The sequence below is a fragment of the Nelumbo nucifera genome, chromosome 2, assembly GCF_055504915.1.
Source record: "Nelumbo nucifera cultivar China Antique chromosome 2, China Antique-T2T, whole genome shotgun sequence".
NCBI classification, from domain to species: domain Eukaryota; kingdom Viridiplantae; phylum Streptophyta; class Magnoliopsida; order Proteales; family Nelumbonaceae; genus Nelumbo; species Nelumbo nucifera.
This window is the reverse complement of record NC_142650.1, coordinates 73,043,925-73,063,733: the sequence shown is the minus strand read 5'-3', so window position 1 is coordinate 73,063,733 and position 19,809 is coordinate 73,043,925. Positions and strand designations below refer to the sequence as shown.

Genomic DNA, 19,809 nt, shown 5'->3' with positions numbered 1-19,809 from the left:
ATGCAATTACTTGAGTAAGTTTTTCTTGAAAAACACAAGTATGCAATGATTATTTTAGCTATAAAAATCCATTATTAAAAGGGCATTTTTGTCTATTCAAGTATTGTCAATTTCTCCCTAGGTGGAAAAGTTATTTACCCACCTAGGAAAAATACCCATGAAAATAAACTTTTCCTAATCCCCACATAAATCTGAGAGAAGAACATGAGGTTCTTGGTCAATGGGAACCAAAATCGCATTGACGAATTTTCTCCCTTCTCAAAATCCAAAAAAAGAATACCCCCAAGTATAAGAGCTTAACTGCTAAAGGGATCATTGTACAAGAAATATAGGCTCAGTTTGGAAGGAGTACAAATACAAATATGTATATAGTGCAAATACATACAAAATACAAGGTTTTACACTCTACAAATTTGCATTTGTACTCCTTCCAAACTGAGCCATAGGAGATTAACTCTACTTCGACAAGAACAGGGATCCAGTGCAGGGATGTTTCTATTCTCAGTAAAGTCTAAGGGAGTGCCATTTAAAACCATGGTTTGGCTTCAGACCATGAATGAAAGAACCTTTTCTTTGAATGGTCTGCTCTCCTCTTCGTAAATAGACGTTGATATCAAACGTGATTCCAAAGTCTGTCTGGTTGCTTAAATTGATGTGGAGGAGGGTTATCCCTGCTTGCACAAGACCCCAACAAGTATATAACCAAGGAATTAAAAAAAAAAATGACGGTAGTCCTCACCTTAAGTTGATTATGGTCTAACTTGTGCTTGAGGCAGGCCCAACCAAACTGGCTAACCTAATCCAATTATGTTGGATTTGGTTGGGCTGGTTTAGATGCCATTATGATCACATGTACGATAAAAATATGTTGGCACGTTTGGTTCATGGAAATAGGGGCTGGAACTGGAATTGGAATGGCTAACCATTTGGTTGGACGGAACTGAAACTCCATTTTCATTCCTAGTGGAATGACATTCCCCCATTTGAAGCCCCCTCTCTTGTAAATTAAAGGTTTGTTTGGCATGTCTTTCCATGCGGTTTTTCGGATGTTTATAAGCTGGTCAGACCGATTTTTAGTCTATTTTTGTTTGGCGCACGGACGATTTAGCCAGCAAAAGCCAGAATGCCGAAAGGATGCGAAAAGCTCATTTTGGGCTGATTTCGGGAAGCTCCAAATAAAGTTTTTCGCGTTTTATTCTCGTACGGAAAGACACGAAAAGATATGCATCTGCCAAACGTACTTTAGGCTGCTCAGATTTTCATGTAAAAGCTCAATACATCTTTTGACTGTCAGAACTAATAGAAGATCCTCTCAAAAAGATGCATCAAATGGGCCCTAAATCTCATTTCAACTTATTTCAATTCCCATTCCTATTCTGTATGAACCAAACAAACTATGTGAAAAGATCATTCCAGCTAATTTATATTATCAAAAACTTCCCTAATTTACCTAATTAGGAAACTTAATTTTTGGCATATATAATTAGCAAGGAGATGTTGCTGACTTTAGAAGACTCCTTACAACTTCTCATATCCACCCAATTTCTTTCTGAAAACAAACAAGTCGTAGACCTGAACAAAACCTAGATATCTAGCTAGTAACAGAATTTATTATTGTGGATTAATTTGAGCTAGCCATATCTGATCTGGCAACAGATATGATATAGTAGACAGAATCCATTAAGGGTCCCTTTGATTCGTGGTCTATATCAAATCAGAATCGGAATCAGATTCCATAAGATTTGCACAACTCGCATGGAGGATTGGCATCCAGTAGAGAGAAATAAGCTTTGCGTGGAGGGGTTTAAGTCACTTGTCTTTTCTTGCTGGGTGGAATCACATTCTCAACGGAAATCCCAGAATCGCCATACTCACGAACAGCTGGAAATCTGGAATTAGAATGGGCCATTCTGATTCTGTTATTCCTTCAAACCAAATGGGCCCTAGTTATTGAACTTTAATGGGATTCATCACATTAGCATTCTTTTAATGCATGAGTATGATATTGGAGGAACCCTATGAATACAATATGATCAGACTTACTATTCCGTTTGAACAACTAGAATAAACACATAAAAACATAAAAATGGTGATGGCATCACTATCAACATTAAGGACACTTTTCCCATTAGCCAATGCTAGAAAAGTGCACAGTCATAATCAATCCATTCAAATTATTTGCTTGGCATTGCCCTTACTCTTATGCTCCTTGGCATTGCCCTTACTAACGCGCACAAAATATTTGCTTAGTCTAAAAGAATAGGGGGTGTTCAAACCCTGTACCATGGTTTTCAAAACCGGATCGGATCAGACGGTTGGACTAAAAAAATCGGGAACCGATCAAGTGACTGGTTCCTTTTTTCCTCAAAATCGGATTTTTGCAAAAAAATGTTGATTTGATCAGTAAACCGCTGACCTAGGCAGTTGAACTGTTCGAAGCATTCAACGATTTTAATCGTTTTTTATTATTTTTATCAAAATGGGCCAACTGTTCGGTTCAAACAGTTGAACCGTTCGACCCAGAAACCGGACCCCTGACCGATTCGGTCTCTGGGTTGGTTTTAAAAACCTTGCCCTGTACTACAATTTCAGTCTTATTGAAATACACTCTAACATCTTTTGAGTTAACTTATGCCTAATCTACAACTAGGCTTATAACCCCTTCAACCACATAAGATGAGCTGTTGAGCTTTAAACAACCCAACACTAGCAGCCTTTCTATCCTCTTCCTTGACATCAGCAATAACACCAGAGGCCAAACTTTACAAGACTCTTGTATATCTTTTAGAACTTTATTATATTTGGAGAAATCAATAAGAGGCATGTGGCTACCCGACCTCAAGGGAGACGGAGTTACACCTAAATTTTTGGAAATTGGGAATTTAGAAAAATCTAAGATTTTGTAAGAAAAATAGAATTTTCTTGGTGATTCATTGCCTAATATGGATAGAGATTCTTAGGATCCAGGAATCCAGGTATGGTATGGGAAGGTGTTAGGCACCCCACACGTAGTAGGTTAAACCGTCGTCTACTTGGTCAATGTTCCGAGGACATTTTTTATAATTTTGGGCTTAAAAGAATAACAAGAAAAGCTTATGCAACATGGGTGCAACTAAATCGGCCTCTACTTTGTTCCGGATTTTTATAATTTTTATAGGACTCACTTGGGTGCAACTAAGACTATTGATATGCAACATGTAATGTCTATAGTGGTGTGTTTTTCTAGTAGACCAACTAACCATGCTATGGTCTCAACTGAAGGGATGAGAGATTCATCGTATGGACGCCCAAATCTTGCGGAATAAATGGGCAAATTTCAAAAATTTTTCTCTCCCTTTCAAATGGGAATCACATTCCCTATTTAGAAAATCATATTTTCAATGATCAATCTTGAACCATAAATTGAACCAGATCTGAACCAAAAGGAGTAGGAGATGATTATACCTGATACGGAGAAAAAGTATCTCCCAACGAAGGTGTTCACGCCCAAGGAAGGATCCAAAGACTGCTCCCACTGAAGATGGCGCAGTGCAGGATGGAGTAGAATCAGCAGTATTCTTCTCCAAGAATTTTGTCATTCGCAAGAAACAGCAGAATGGCACGTGAGCACAGCTTCCTATCAATTCTTTTTCAAAGAACTGATGTCAAGATCGAATCTTGACTTCTCCCACAACTGGAGATCGAACTGGATGTCTGGAGGCTGCAGGAAGGAGGTGGCAAGAAAGATCTTTGCAGGGATTGCAGAAATTTTTTTTCTCTGATTTCAGCTCTGAAGAGGATCTGATTATGTGATTCTACTAAAGGCTGCCGCCCCCTCCTTCTTTTGTAAACCCAAAAGATCAGCGCCTAATCCAATTAGGAGTTGCTGATCCAAATCATATTTGGATCAGACCTCTCTTTAGGTGATAAGGATAAACCCTTATCTTATCTGTAGATTAGATCAGCCTTCTCCTAATCTCATCAGGAAGTTTCTAGATCTGAATCATATTCAGATCTGGACTCTCTGAGTGGATAGGGTTAAGACCCTATTCTATCTGCTGATCCATCTCAGAATTCGCCCATATTTAACTTATTAAATAAGTCCAGTTCGAAATGGGCTTTAGGCCCATTAAGCTTATGTTCTCACTTAACCTTTCTAACTGCTGCCCAGTTGGGCTTCCTTGTATGGTGTGGGACCCAAGCATTGATCTACACATCAGCCACATGGGTTCGACCCAGCTTTTGTTACAAGGCCTGGCCGAATACACTGTTATGGACAGTGCACCCCCTGAAACCCATCAAATGGGCTCTATGGGCCCAACACTTGCCCTAAGTGGTCCCTGGGCCAAGCCACCTTGTAACACGCAGGGACTGTGGGCAGATGCAAGATTAGCCCATTAGGTATTATCCTCAATGGTCTTACACTTAACCTCTCAGCCCATAATGATCATACATTGCCCAACAAGAGAGGACCTCTCCCTCAGTTGCAAGGAACAGTGTTGCACTCTCTATTTATATGGATCCCGGGAATTAAAACCTTTTGTAAACATTTTAAAAACCATAATATATATACTTTTATATCTCATATAAAATATATTTTGCAAAACAAATCTTAACGATTGAAATCAGCTGCCGGCAGTCTTAGTTTGTATCAGTGAGAGTGCATCCCCGATCATTACCTTTGTCCGACAAAGGGGCTGATCCTGTCACTATGATCACCCACTCAGATGAATTCTCAGACTGTCCCAACATACCCAAGTTTTGACCACCGCTAAGGATCTCACTGATTGGTACATCAAAGACAGCCCAATCCGACACCCAGTGCAGTATCATAATCGAGTCTAGGGGTCGGGTGTAACTTTCTAGTTTTGTCCATTAATCTCCAAGGTCCAGGGCAATACTAAAAATCTGGTACAGTTCAAAGATTCAATTTATCCTACACTGTATGTGCCTAGGGTCTCACCCTGGCAGCTGAGACGGGCCACCCCAACCGACTTGGTGGCACAACAGTGTCAGTTTTATCAAGATAGATCTCCCCAAACCGACCCACTGGCTGTGAACATTCTAAACTAACACAAGTCTCATTAAATGTCCAATTTAAGGGTATTACACAGAAACATACCAAGAGAATATGAATCAAATATGCACTTTTATTCATTTACAATAAATTCATAAAATACATCATTCTGATTGAAGCTAAGGGCATACAAAACTGTCCAACTAACCATGCTATGGTCTCAACAGGATGATCCGAATTATTCTAGTGCATGAAAAGCTCAAAACGGATATTTAGAGTTAGAGTGCATTGTTAATCTTCAACGTGCCTTGTGTTTTTTTTTTCTTTTCTATTCAAGTTTGCAGTTTATTTTTCTTTGTGCTAACTTTCTCACAACTACAATACTTACATCTTGAGATCTTGTAAATCATCACTTTACTTCTCTCTCTCTCTCTCTCATACATCTACAAGATACAAGGTCAGCTAGTGTAGTTTGAGCTCTAACTCAACTAACCCTACTAATTGCATCAAACATTACTAATTGCTATAGGCTTATTGTTTTGTTGTTTACATTTATTGTCCATTTACATTTCAACATTATTTAATTTTCATCAGTTGGATGTGTCCTTGAGATTCTAATAGCAGCTAATCACTACTTGAATCTCAAGTCAATTATAGTTTGGATAGCTGGTCCTCTCTCTCTCTCTCTCCAGCTGCTAAGGCACACACCATCGGGTGCAACTGTTATTCACATTTGTGTTTATTTACTTTTAGTTGCAATTTACAACAATCATTATTATTGTTGCTGTAGTTATTTGCTGACTACTAATCCCTGCAACTCCAACTACTATCTTGTATGCTTACTTTTGTAGTTGCAAGTTTATCATTTTAATAGTTAGGTTAGTTTAAGTTTACTATCTTGATTCACTACTGAACCTAACTGACTAAGCCTTCAAACTTCTGTTGCATATTACTTGTTATAATCTTGGATTCAGTGTGAGGAAAATGGTCTTGAGCTTCATTGCCAAAGGGTCAAATAATTGTAATTGAATTCCACGACAATCAAATTTTTAGAGCTTTACCCAATTCACCCCCCTTTTGGGTAATGCCATTGGTCCCAACAATCTATACAAAATTCTTTCTTCTTCTCTATAATTGTAGCATCATTGGTGACAGGGTGATATATATTAAATTCCTTTCAAATGCTCATCAAGTTAGAATAATAGTCTTCAAGAGACTTATCTCCCTGTTGTGGCTAATAAATTGATTGAAACAATTGGTATATCCTAGTAATATTATTGCTCCTTGAGTACATCCTATTTATTTATACCCAATTATGCTTTATAGTATTAAGAAATGTAAGGGTGATGCTGATTTTTGTCTCAATGAAATTCCATAACCATGTTTTAATTTATGCATCCTCTTGTAACCACTATGAATACTTAGAAATATTAGCCTTAAGCTTCTTATCAGTAAGAGATTTTAATTTTCCAATAGCCACAGGTGACACTGATAACTTTTCCTTTAACGGAATTTTGATTGAATGGCTCAATGCCTTTTCATTCTGATTTCCTTGAATATATAACTGAATATATAGTAATTAAATGCTGATTTGTCTCTACCTACAGCTATACTGATTTACAGAGATTTAAGGTTGATTTATCTTTACCTACAGCTATACTGATTTACAGAGATTAAGGCTGATTTATCTCTACCTACAACTATACAATCTTCTTATGGAAAGATAATATGGATACAAAATAAATAGGCTGTACAAAATAAATGTTTGCTCTATATGGCAACACCCCCCCTCAAATTGATGCTGGTTGATCAAGAAGCATCAATTTGCCAATAAGAAATTGATGGCGTTGTCGAATAAGAGACTTGGTAAACACATCGGCAATTTGCAAAGCTGTGGAAACATGTGGAAGAGAAATAACTTGAGTATTTACAGCATCTCGAATATAATGACGGTTAACTTCAATGTGCTTGGTGCGCTCATGATAGACTGAATTAGTAGCAATTTGAATAGCACTGGTATTATCTGCATGTAGAGGAGTGGGATTAGATTGAGGAAATCCAATCTCAGTCAACAATCCTCGAATCCAAGTAATCTCAGAGCAGGCAGCAAACATAGCCCGATACTCAGATTCAGTAGAAGATTTAGAGACCCGATCTTGTTTCTTACTCTTCCACGAGATCAAAGAATCCCCAAGAAACATACACCAACCTGTAACAGAGCAGCGAGTATTTGGGCAGCTAGCCCAATCGGCATCGCTAAAAGCACTAAGGCGCAAAGAAGACCCAGCGAGAAAAAATAAACCACAACATGGAGTACCCCGAAGATATCTTATGATGTGACGAACTGCAACCAAGTGAAGATGACGGGGAGAGTGCATAAACTGACTAATTTGCTGGACAACAAAGGAGATGTCAGGTCTGGTAATAGTTAGGTAGTTTAAGCTGCCCACTAATTGTTGATACAAAGATGGATCAGTAAGTAGCTCTCCCTCATCCGAGTAGTATTTGACATTCACTTCGAGAGGAGTATCAACCAATGAAGAATCCTGAAGACCAGCCAATGCAACTAAATCTTGAGTATATTTATGCTGATTGAGAAATATACCAGAGGAGTTAGATTGAACTTCCAATCCCAAGAAATATGTAAGGTGGCCAAGATCCTTCATATGAAAGGACTCTTGAAGAAGCTGCTGAAGCTGAGTAATCAATAAAGAATCCGTTCCTGTTATAACTATATCATCAACATAGACCAAAAGAAGGACAATTCCAGTAGAAGTTTTATGAAGGAATAGAGAAGAATCATATTGACTTTGCACAAACTTAAACTGTAGCAAGGTAGATTTGAACTTCTCAAACCATGCACAGGGAGCTTGTTTTAAGCCATACAATGAGCGATTCAACTTACAAACTTCCAAAGTAGAAGAGGAAAACAAACCAAGAAGAAATGTCATGTAGATATCTTCTTTGAGATCACCATGGAGAAAAGCATTTTTGACATCTATTTGTTTAAGTAGCCAACCCTGTGAAGCAGCAATGGCAATAATTGTTTGCACAGTAGTCATTTTAGCCACCGGAGCATATGTCTCCTCATAGTCCACTCCATACTCTTGTCGATTACCAAGAGCAACCAACCTAGCCTTATAGCGCTCTAGAGTCCCATCAGAGCGAAGTTTCACTGAGTAAGCCCACTTATACCCAATAGGTTTAACTTTGGGTGGACATGGAACAATATCCTATGTATGATTATCCTGAAGAATTCGAAGTTCTTCTTGCATTGCTTGTTGCCAACACTCATGCTTAACTGCCTGGGAGTAAGAAGATGAAACCGAAACAAAGGATAAAGTAACACTAAAGGATGTATGATAGGAGCCATACCAATTAGGAGGACGGGAGACTCTAGTGGAGCGTCTCAAGATAGCCGGAGTAGGATCAGGTGACAGATCTGGAGTCGGAAGGGGCGGTGGTGAATGATGTCGTTCATACACATATCCAGGCTTGAGTCATTCAGGAGAAGAAGACGATTCATCAAAGCTAGGAAGAATAGCAATATCGGAGAATGACTGATCACAAGTTGGAAAGAAAAACTGATTTTCAAAGAAAACAACATTGCGAGAAACACAAAACTTCTTAAAAGAGGAATCATAACAAACAAAACCTTTATGATTTGTACTATATCCCATAAATGCACATTTAATAGATTGAGTAGAAAGTTTATGACATTCAAGAGGAGGCAATGAACGAAACAAACACAACCAAATGTATGTAAATGCCTATACTGAGGATGCTGTTGATAAAGACGAAAATAAGGAAACTCAAGGTTTAGAGTTTGAGAAGGCAGTCTATTAATAAGATAAACTGCTGTAGATAAAGCTTCTACCTAGAACTGAGGAGGAACGAAAGACTCAAGTAGCAAAGTACGAGCAACTTCTAAGAGATGACGATTCTTTCTCTCCGCCACACCATTTTGTTGAGGTGTGTGTGGACAAGAACGTTGTGAGAGAATACCTTTTTCATTTAAAAAAATCATGAAGTACATGAGACATGTATTCTCCATCAGAATCAGATCGAAGAACTTTGATGATAGTAGAAAATTGAGTTTCAACATGTGCAACAAAAATCTTGAAGACCGAAAAAACATCAGATTTGGAACGAAGAAAATAAATCCAAGTAAATCGACTATAGTCATCAATAAATGTCACAAAATACTTATAATGTGCATGAGAGATAACAGATGTAATCCCCCATACATCACTATGAATAATATCAAAGCATTTATCTACACGACTACCGGGAAGAGGAAAAAGAAGAATTTTACTTTTTCCCAATTTACAAGTTGAACAATCAAACGAAAGGCTTGAAATTTTATCATTATTGCCTAATAAAACAGAATTCAACAAGTAAGACAATATAGTAGAATTGGGGTGTTCCAAACATTTATGCCACACCTCATTTTTATTACTAATAGCAGAACATGCAAAAGAAACATTACTAGGAATGGAAATGTGCAGAGGAAATAAACGTCCGACTTTAGGCCCCTTCGCGATCACCGTCCCCGATTCCTGATCCTGCACACAACAACCATAACGAGAAAAATGGACATTATAGTTATTTTCTATTAATTGGCCAACTGAAAGAAGATTATCAGAAAGTCTAGGTGATATAAGAGCATTGTTGAAAACCGGAGTAATATCACCAACACCAGTAATCGGCAAATGATTTCCATTAGCAACTTGAATATTTTCTGAACCATGATAGGACCGGACATTTTGTAGCAAATTAGCAAAACTAGTCATGCGATTTGATGCGGCAGAATCAATAAGCCAAGACTTATAAAGAAATACCATTACCTTGGAGTCTCAGAGCTAAGAGGGCTAAAACAATCATTTGTTGCACCATTTCAGGAGTAAGAACAATAGATTGAGCATTTTGATTGATTGCTGACATAGTTGAGGGCCCAGTTTGAATCTGATCTGTAGAAGAATTGCCAACTGTTGCTTGAAAAGCAGTGTTTTGACGATTTTGAGGGCGAGTCAAACATCTTTGATGATGTGCCCATGCTTTTTGCAATAATTGCAAAATTTCTGGGTACAATTTGCTGCAATATGCCCATAATTCTTGCAACTAAAACACTGAACCTTACTCATATCTTTACCCTTGCTTTTTCCGTGAACCGAAAATGCCATGTGTGTTGTATTCATTTTCTCCTGTTCAAGAGTGGTTTGTGTTAGAAGACGTTGTTCCTCACGAAGCAATTCACTGAAACACACATCCAAGGTAGGAGGAGGATGACGGTTCATCAAATTAGAATGAGCATTTTCAAAATCTGAACGTAGCTTCATTAGAAACTGATCGCGCTTGCTAATTTCATAAACAACCAATACATCAGCAAGAGAAACTTTAGACACTGCAGCACACACTATATCAGAAAATTCAACCCATAAATTTTGAAAACGAGAATAGTAATCTTGAATAGAGAGACTCCCCTGTGTATAATCTACAATTTCACACTCCAATTGAAATCTCCTGGCTGAATTTGTTTGATTATAAACCTTTTTCAAATATTCCCTCATAGTTTGAGCACTTCTATAGGGGCATAAATTAAGAACAATTTTAGAATCACATGACCCGGTAATCCAAGACATCACCCTAGCATCTTTGATTTTCCATTCAGCTAATTTAGTAGCATCTGCTGGAGCTGGAGTAGTACCATCAATATGTCCCCATAATTCTTTTCCAGTAACATATAAACAGAATTGAAATTCCCATGCCGAATAATTTTTTTCCCGTAAATTTAATACAAAATTCAGAGTGGTTACCAGCCATTTTCAGCAGAAAACAAGACAAATATAGAGAGATAAACAACCCAAATATGACCGGAAAGAAATTACCAAAATACGTGAGCTTTCTGAAGAAAATCACCCAGATGGAACTTGCAATCTATGGTGGCCTGAAGTTCCAATGTCACCCAAGAATAACCAGAAATTCCAGAACTCTAAGACAATGGCTCTGATACCATGATAACTTTTCCTTCGACAGAATTTTGATTGAATGGCTCAATGCCTTTTCATTCTGATTTCCTTGAATATATAACTGAATATACAGTAATTAAAGGCTGATTTGTCTCTACCCACAGCTATACTGATTTACAGAGATTTAAGGCTGATTTATCTCTACCTACAGCTATACTGATTTACAGAGATTAAGGCTGATTATCTCTACCTACAGCTATACAATCTTTTTATGGAAAGATAATATGAATACAGAATAAATAGGCTGTACAAAATAAATGTTTGCTCTATATGGCAACAGACACCTCCATAGTTTTCTCACAAACATAGTTTTCACTTTTATTCAACATGATAGTGGTCAACATAAAGGTTGTAGAGGCCATAACATTCAATTTTACCTCCATTGTATGTCACTTTTCTTAAAAGAATGGGATCACAACTAAATTTTGCCAATCTTATCACATTCAGAATTTACAAAAAACACCTATCACATCACTATTAATCACCTCACAACATTGTGAGCACCGGAAGGTAGCCCATTGCATGTCTAATTGTTGGAGCCTCCACCCATCATTGAAGAGAAAAAGGGAGTGACAGGACTCACGGTATTCGAATTTGAACAGACGGAAGGTGTTAGGCACCCCACACTCCTTATGTAAATGCCAATTCCCTAAGTTCAGAAAAAATGAAAAAAAATGAATAGCTGATTGGTGGAGTGCATGCAGATGAGTTAAAGATAGGATTCAACAATTGAAGTAGGCAAGAAAAGTGAAAATTCATTAATTAGACGACATGGCTTTATGCAAAAAATAGATCTCTCCTAAGTAAACCAGATTTCATGATGAAAGACTAAACACATGAATGTAACTTACTTCCAATGTTGACAGGCTGAGTCTGAGAAGCATTTTAGACTCTGATGATTAGGTTTCTTCATAGGCAAACTCCCATAATGTGCAAGAATAAATGTAACCAATATGCAATCACTAGATTTTTCTCACCATCATTAGCACTGCTAATCCTTTTATTATCTTTCTTTTTTTTTCTTATTTTTTCTTGTTATATTTTAAGAAGTCTAGCACTAGATTCAGCAATAGTACATGTTTGGATTATTTGGTTTACTGTTTTTTATAGATACTAAATCCTACTATAATTTCAAAGAAAGGAAAAAACAAATAGATAATTAGATAGATAGATAGTTAAATAAATAAATAAAAACATACTACTAAATCTTGCCATAGAATCAAATGAGGATTCAAGCCTTCCCTATTCACAGTCCATGTTTTAGATTGGGGTCCCATGAATGGGACGATTTTGGGATTCCCTTTCTTCACACCTTTCTTAGAACTAGTCATTACACAAGAAGGTCAAGAAGGGCACAAATTAGAATAGTTGTGAACAGAGACAAGCCTGATGCACAAATAGAGAAAATAGAAGGTTGGGGTAGTGTCAGCTTGGGCTCGTTCCTCTTCAAGCTGAAGTCCAACGAGTAGGGTGGTATTGGAGATTTCCCTTCACACCTCTCTTGGATTCAAAGATTTACTCAGGAAGGAAGAAGCACAAACACTTGATGCCAATTCCCCTTATCCCATGTTTGAGTCCTAGACAGAACAAAACAATAACTCTAATAGAAATTCAAAAACCTACCGTCTGAGCTCAGTTTCTTATTCGACTGTTGTTTGAGCTCACTCCCATCATCTTCTTCATCTCCTTTCACGATGATTTATTGGTCTTTGTGCTCACGAAGATAGAGAATAACTGAGTCATCATTTCCATCGAGAAAACTAGTCACTTCCATCAAGAAGTCACAAGTTGTCATAGGTGATGTAATTGACATTTTAACTCTGTCCAATGCATGAAGAATATTTTTAAGAAGTTGTCTTGTTTACTAGTATCAAATGTAGGTGGTAAAACCATTTTTACTGATTATCTTGTTCTTCCTTTTTTTTATGAAATAGGAAGAAAAATGGATGTGGATGGAATTACGATGGTTTATTGGTGGAAAATTTTTGTTTTTGGGGGGTAAAGTCAAGCTTATAGAAAAGATAGATGTAGACAAAATCTCATACTGGTCACTATTAACTATTGTAGAAGACTATGGATATTTGAAGGATGAGGTTAATAAAATATGCTGTAAGGTACCCATTAGGGGAAGTGTTTGATGACTCAAAGACATTTTGGTTGTTAAGGTATGTATCCAAGGGTGAGACTCTTGGCATGTATGTGGAGCACAATGCGTTAGACCTAGCATATAATGCATCAAGGTGCATTGCAAAAGAAACTGGTGGGGGGACCTATCAATAAATAGGCTCCAGGTGAATTGAAATGAACAGTTATAAGAGTTTGAATATCTTGGGGTTAATGATAGTCAAACTAACGTTGGTACATTGAATTGGATGGTAATGTAATTTTCCATATGTTGCAGTGTGATTTAGAGGATGTGTTTGGTTATATGACACAAGCTAGAACCATTGAAAAGGAGGAAATTGGTCAGGCTAGGGTTCCCAATGTTGGAGGAATTGGAGAGGAAGACCCTACTAGAAGGACTAAGGGGGAAGAACCCATTGGAGGGACTGAGGAGGAATGTTGGAATCTACATCTAAGTATGATGTTGTAGGTTTAGATATTGAATGGCTAATAAACAATGAAGATGAAGTGCTTCAATCGGTAAGGCAAAGAGTGAAGGGGATGAGTAGGAAGAAAGGCAAGTGGTGGGTCAGACAATGAAGCTGAAGTAGAACATTTTAGGAGGAAATAGAAGAGTGGTTTTGTGTATGGCCCCACCATTGAAGTCCCCCACTTTGAGTTAGGAATGGTTTTCCTAAATAACAAGCGGAGCAAAAGGGAAGTTATAAATCATGCAATAAAGAGCCATAGGGACATTAGATTTAAGAAGTGAGTCCCAAAGTATTAAGGCTTTGTGCAAGGATGAAGGTTGCCCATGGACATTTTGCTGCATTAGACAAGTGCACAAAGCATTTTCAGCTAAAAACATATGTTCCTATGCACAAGTGCCAGTGGACTTTATAAAAAAGATGTAATTTGTAACTTAGAAGTTGGAGAAAAAGAATTTCCAAACTGGTGCTAAGGATTAGTTGTTTTGTGACGTTACAATGTCATAGTATAGGAGAGCAAAATAGAGAGAAAAGGAGTACTTTGCAAGTGATTCCAGTTAGGAGTATAGGTTAGTCTATGATTATGATGTAGAGTTAGCGAGATCTAACCCGGGTAATGTTTTAATGCATGTAAGAAGGGACTTTTGACAAGTTGTAAACTAGTTATTGGGTTGGATGGTTGTTTCCTAAAGGAATTAAGGTCATAGCGAGCTTATTTTAATTATTGGTAGACATGCAAATAATCAAATGATGCCAATAGAATGGATAGTTATAAAAAGTGAAAGCATTGACAGTTGGCAATGATTCCTTGGTTACCTCATAAATGCTATTGGCATGATAGAGGCAATTTGTGCTAGTTACACCATTATTTCAGATCAACAAAAGGTACGTAGCTGACATGTTTGTCTTATATTAATACACGCGATGGAAGAAGAATGTTGAAATTCTAAGTATGTGTTATTATTATGAATTTTTAAGGGACTGGTTAAAGTAGTTATAGAGCTAATGCCTCATATAGAGCACATGAAGTGTGGAAGAAGTGTCTTTGCAAAATGGAGGAGGAAACACAAGGGTAAAGAATTACAAAGGTAGTTTTAGATATGTGCTACAGCCACTACCATGGCTGACTTCCATAATGAGCTAGAGAAGCTTTAGAGGTTGAAGCCCAGTGCTAAGGAAGATATGATGAAGGTAGATCTAATCCAGTGGTTGAATGCATATTTCATACATTCTTAAAGTGTGACTGTGTTGATAACAACATGTTAGAGACATCCAATGGAGGCATTCTTGAATTCAGACATAAGGCAATAATTTGAATGCTAGAAGATATCAAGATGAAGGCCATGTCAAGGATAGTGAAGAGAAGAAACTTTTTCTCCATATTCAAGGGAGAGTTTGGGCCCAAGATATAGGAGAAGATAGAGGAATATAAGGAAGAAAGTGCCCAAACTAGATTGATTTGGAATGGGGAGTCAGGGCATGAGGTCCAACAAGGTGCAAATTTGACTGAGATACCCTGTCCCCATAAGAAGGAAAAAATAGAGGATTATGTTGCCATTGGTATAAGAAAGATACCCTCTTGAATACCTATCAGTATGCCATGCATCTAGGGGTGAAGTTTTGGCCCAAGTCCACTGCCAAAGCACCTGAGCCACCAACAATAAAGAAGAAGAAGGAAAGGCCTAGGGAGAAGAGGATTCTAGAGAAATGGGAGGCTCCAGAATGACCTGCCGGTATTTCTTTAAATATGGGCATAATCATAGATCTTATTCTAAGAAGTGACAAAGAAAATGTATTAAATATAATTATACTTAATTTTAATTTTATTTCTCTATGTATCACTAGTCTTATTTTGTGTTTGGTGTGAATAGGATATGGGGTGATATGGAACAATGTGTAGGTCTGAGTCAACATGGGTATGGCTCATAATTAGTATTGTGCCAATGGTGTGTTGAGACAAGGTCTAGGTCAGACTATGACTGCTAACAGTTAGACCTACCCATGGGTGGTGTAGAGTTAGGGTAGGGTGGTTTGGATCAAGAGCATGGGTGAGACGGGGTAAAGGTGTGAGCCAAGATTACGGGCTGGTATTTGTTAAGCTAGATTAGGGCTAAGGGTCCGTTTGGTTAGTGATCAGAATCGTAATGGGAATCTCTTGGAATCGGAATCGAAATGGCTTATTCCCCCTACCTGTTTGGTTCAAACAGGAATAGGAATCGGATTCCAGTTGATGCTGTTTGGTTTATCAAGAGGCTGGAATCGGAATCATTTTCAATTTTGCCCCTAATAAAAATAAAAAAGCAGAAAATTCATGAAAATACCAAAAATGCAAAAATTACAATAATTTTGTAACAAATTCAGAAAAAATCATGAAAATATTCAAAATTCAGAAAAAAGCAGCAAATTCAGAAAAAAAATCAAAGTAAAACGCAGTGAAAGTCGTATTTACCTGAGTTGGGATTTGGTATAGACTTGATCAATGCAGCAAGGACGAGTTTTAGTTGATTTTTCACCTTAGGTTGTTTGCTATGAGCCACAATGACAATCAGGAATGTGGACGGGGGCGATTCACAAGAGAAGACAACCTCACTAGCGTGGACTCTGCTTGAAATCTGGAAGAAAGATGGATTCTCTCAAGTGATTTTCGTTATAGATGTTTTTTCTTAACATGTGACAAAGAATAATAACAGGGGAGTCCTTGGAAAACTGATGAAACCGATGGTAGATGAGAGTAAACCCAGAAACGGCGAAAATCGCTGAATATATGCAGGAAAACTGGATAGTTGTCTCGTCGGGGAAGATGATGAACAAGTATCCATAAATGCTGTGCTTTGCTCACCGAAAGAGTGATAGGAATGATAAAGGAAATCAGGAAAAAAATAGGGGAAATGGGAGAATGAGAAAGGAAAATGAGGGAAGAGAGATCAGAAGAGAGGAATTTTGGTCCAATATACCGCTACAACGACCATTGCATCGACAAGGACAGAACAGAGGGAGGGAATGTGAGAAGAAGAAGAAGAAGAAGAAGAAGAGAGGAAAAAGAAAAGAGATCGACCTCCTCACAGTAACAACAACAGCAACGACAATGGCATGGGATTCTTCCTTCTCACCGCAATTCAATCCCAGGTTGGATTGGAGGGGTTTTTTTGTTCAAAAAGAAAAAAAAAATAAAAACTAATAGCGGAATGGGAATCATATTCCGGGGGAAGGGGTCGGGAATGGCCATTCCCCCATATTCTGATTCCTCATTCCCATTCTGGTCGACCAAACATCCGAAATCGGAATGACCCATTCCGATTCTGATTCCAGGGTCCTATTCCCTCAAACCAAACAGACCCTAAATTAGGTTGTGGTGGGCTAGGTGTAAGTCAGTCCATGGCTGGGCTGAGTTTGAGTCAGACTGTGACTATTGACTACTGATAGTCAAATCTAACCATGGGTTGTGTGAGTTTTAGGGTAAGGTGGTTTGCGTAAGAGTGGGTCTGAGTTAGCATGGGTAGTGTGGGGTCAGAGTGTGGGGCTAAAGGTCAAGGACTGGTATTGGTCAGGCTAGGTTAGGTCTAAGCCAGTTCAAGGTGGGCTAGGTGTAAGTCAGTCCAAGGCTGGATTGGGTTTGGGTCAGACTATGACTACTGTTAGTCAAACCCAGCCATGGGTGGTGTGAGAGTCAGGGTAGGGTGATCTAGGTCAAGGTGGGTTTGAATTAGCTTGGGTCGTGTAGGTCAAGGTGGGGTGGTAGGCCAGGGATTGGTATTGGCCAGGCTGGGTTGTGTCTAAGTCAGGTCAAGGTGGGGTTTGGGCTAGGTCAGGATGGGGTTTGGGTCAGGATCAGGGTGGGATTTGGATTGGGTTGGGATGGGGTTGGGATGGGTTTGGTTTGAATGGGTTGTGAACAGGCAACCTACCACAGCCCATGGTTGGGGCTGAGTTAGGGAGGGGCCTAGATTGTGTAAAGGTGGGGGCTTGGGGTCATTGTTAGGGTGGGGTTGGGCTCTAAGTCGGTTCAAGGCTGGACTATGTCAGTTTGTCTACACATAGACAGTCCAATTGGGTAGCAAGGTTTGGGCTAAGCGTCAAGGTTATGGTGGGGCTTGGGTTAGGTTTGGTTTGAATGGGTTGTGAGCAGGCAACCTGCCACAGTCCAAGGTTGGGGCTGGGTTAAGGTGGGGCTTAGGTTGGGCTCAAGGTCAGGGTGAGTTTTAAGTTGGGTTAAGGTGGGTTTGGGGTCCAAGTTAGTCTAAGCTTGGATTGTGCCACGCTGTCTATACACAGACAGTCCAACTGGGTAGCAAGGTTTGGGTTAGGGGTCAAGGTCAAGGTTAGGGTTAGGGTGGGACTTGGGTTAGGGTTAGTTTGAATGGGCTTTGAGCAGGCACCCTGCCACAGTCAAGGTTGGTGCTAGGTTAAGGTGGGGGTTTGGGTCATGGTCAGGTGAGGCTTGGGCTGGGTTTGTTCTGAAAGGGTTGTAAGTAGGCAACTTGCCACAGTCCAAGGCTGGACTATGTTAGGTTGCTTGCACACACGGTAGCTGGGTTTGTTTTCGGGGCCAGGGTCATGGTGGGGGTTAGGTCAAGATCACGATGGGGGTTTGGGTAAGGGTCAGGGTGGGGGTCGGGTTGGGTAAGGTCTAAATGGGTTGGGAGCAAGCAACTTGCTATAGTCCAAGGCTGGACTGTGTCAAGCTACTTGCACATAGAGAAGGTAATTGGGTTTGGGTTATGAGCTAGGGTCAAGGTGGGGCTTGGGGCAAGGTCAGGGTGGGTATGAATGGGTCATGGAGCTAATACAATGATGCATAGAAATTAGTATTACAATAATTTTTATGAAATACACAGGGTTAGGTTGTAAATGGTTCTGAGACAACCATAGATCCTAAGGTACATGAAGCCCAACCTACATCTAATACTGCTATTGAAACTCAACCTAAAGGGAGAAGAGAAAGTAAAAAGAAAGAGGGAGAATCTTCTTCTACATTTTCTAAATAATCTCACAGGCAGAGAATGGAGGGCATGGGAGTTTACATCAATAGTGAATCCAGGTTATGCATCTTAATTCTTAAATGTAAACATCTTTATTGCAACTGATTTTTTTTTTTTTTATTAATTTATAGTCTCCAGGTCTTTTTTTATTCTTTTTTTATTTTTAAGGTGACTTTTGAGGATTGATTTACTTCATTAATGTAGCAGTAGATTTCTAGCAGTATCAAGGAAGGACGAACAGAGCAAGAACTAAGCTTCAGCAACTGGAGATGTAACCTGGGCAGTAGTTTTTTCTTTATCCAAGATATAAAAAACCGCTAGGGTTGACATATGTGAGTGTGAAATAATGAAGGGTTTCAAAACATAAACTTTGGCCTTGAACACGAAAACTCTATACTTTGGAGTATTAATTGTCTACATATTAAATTGTCATATTGGAATCATTGGTCTCCCTAGTATATTCAAATGCTGAATTAATTGAAATAAAACTGATAATTGCACATTTACTTGAACTCCAAAAGACATTCAATAACATTGCATATTGTGTATGTGGACCGAAATTCATTTTTCATTACAATGCAAATGCATCAACTAGATGCCATTAAATATTACAACCCATTCACCACTATAGCACAAAAAGGTATATGGCATACATGAACCCATCATATCCATCTTCTAAGGACAACTCAATTAAACCAATACAGAAAACCCAAGCCAAAACATTTTTGATAGAACCATGTCGCCTTGTACATGCAACTTCTTTGATAACTAGAAATTCTCTCTTTAATAATAGAGCTATTTGAATCCCTTTCAACATGACCACTTCCCAAACTATGGCATGAACACTTTTTCTTCAGTTCTTTAACTTGCATAATCAACAAAGTCTCCCTTCCAACAAGCTCCCTAATCACCTCAGTTGCCCTTTTTAGATACTTTTGTGTCGTGTCACCTAAAGAAATCACATCCATTTTCTTATAAAATCCCTTTTAGGTCAAATGCAAAGGACAAAAAAGTCAACTTTATAACATATAAATGAACCTTAATTAGGCAGTACCCTTGTATATTGGACATTCATAGAACAACGACTTGAGATTGAGGATAAACATCCTTCTATTTGTTTTATAAACGTGGTGTGGATTTAGCATTTAGGGTCTAACCACTCGAAAATGAGATGGAGAAAATAATGACTCAAATGCAGAAGAAAAACTTCAAAT

At 38.5% G+C, this 19,809-nt stretch overlaps 1 protein-coding gene across 22 annotated transcripts in view; it reads right to left on the bottom strand.

Moving 5' to 3' along the window:
• Nucleotides 1–6,587: 6,587 nt before the first annotated feature.
• The window catches only part of LOC104604149 (4-hydroxybenzoate polyprenyltransferase, mitochondrial), a 60,336-nt gene continuing 47,114 nt past the window's right edge, over nucleotides 6,588–19,809 (bottom strand). For 9 of the 22 annotated variants that reach the window (XR_016082509.1, XR_016082513.1, XR_016082515.1 and 6 more), the window contains one exon: nucleotides 11,318–11,674. Coding sequence is in view for 4 of the 22 variants with exons in the window: in XM_088898090.1 (XP_088754216.1) it covers nucleotides 6,787–8,058 (1,272 nt within the window). In the remaining 18 variants the exon portion in view is untranslated. Of the gene's footprint in view, nucleotides 9,562–9,592; nucleotides 10,253–11,317; nucleotides 11,675–19,064; nucleotides 19,545–19,809 lie in introns of those variants that run through there. The other 13 variants (XR_016082511.1, XR_016082516.1, XR_016082517.1 and 10 more) reach the window with 7 other exon arrangements.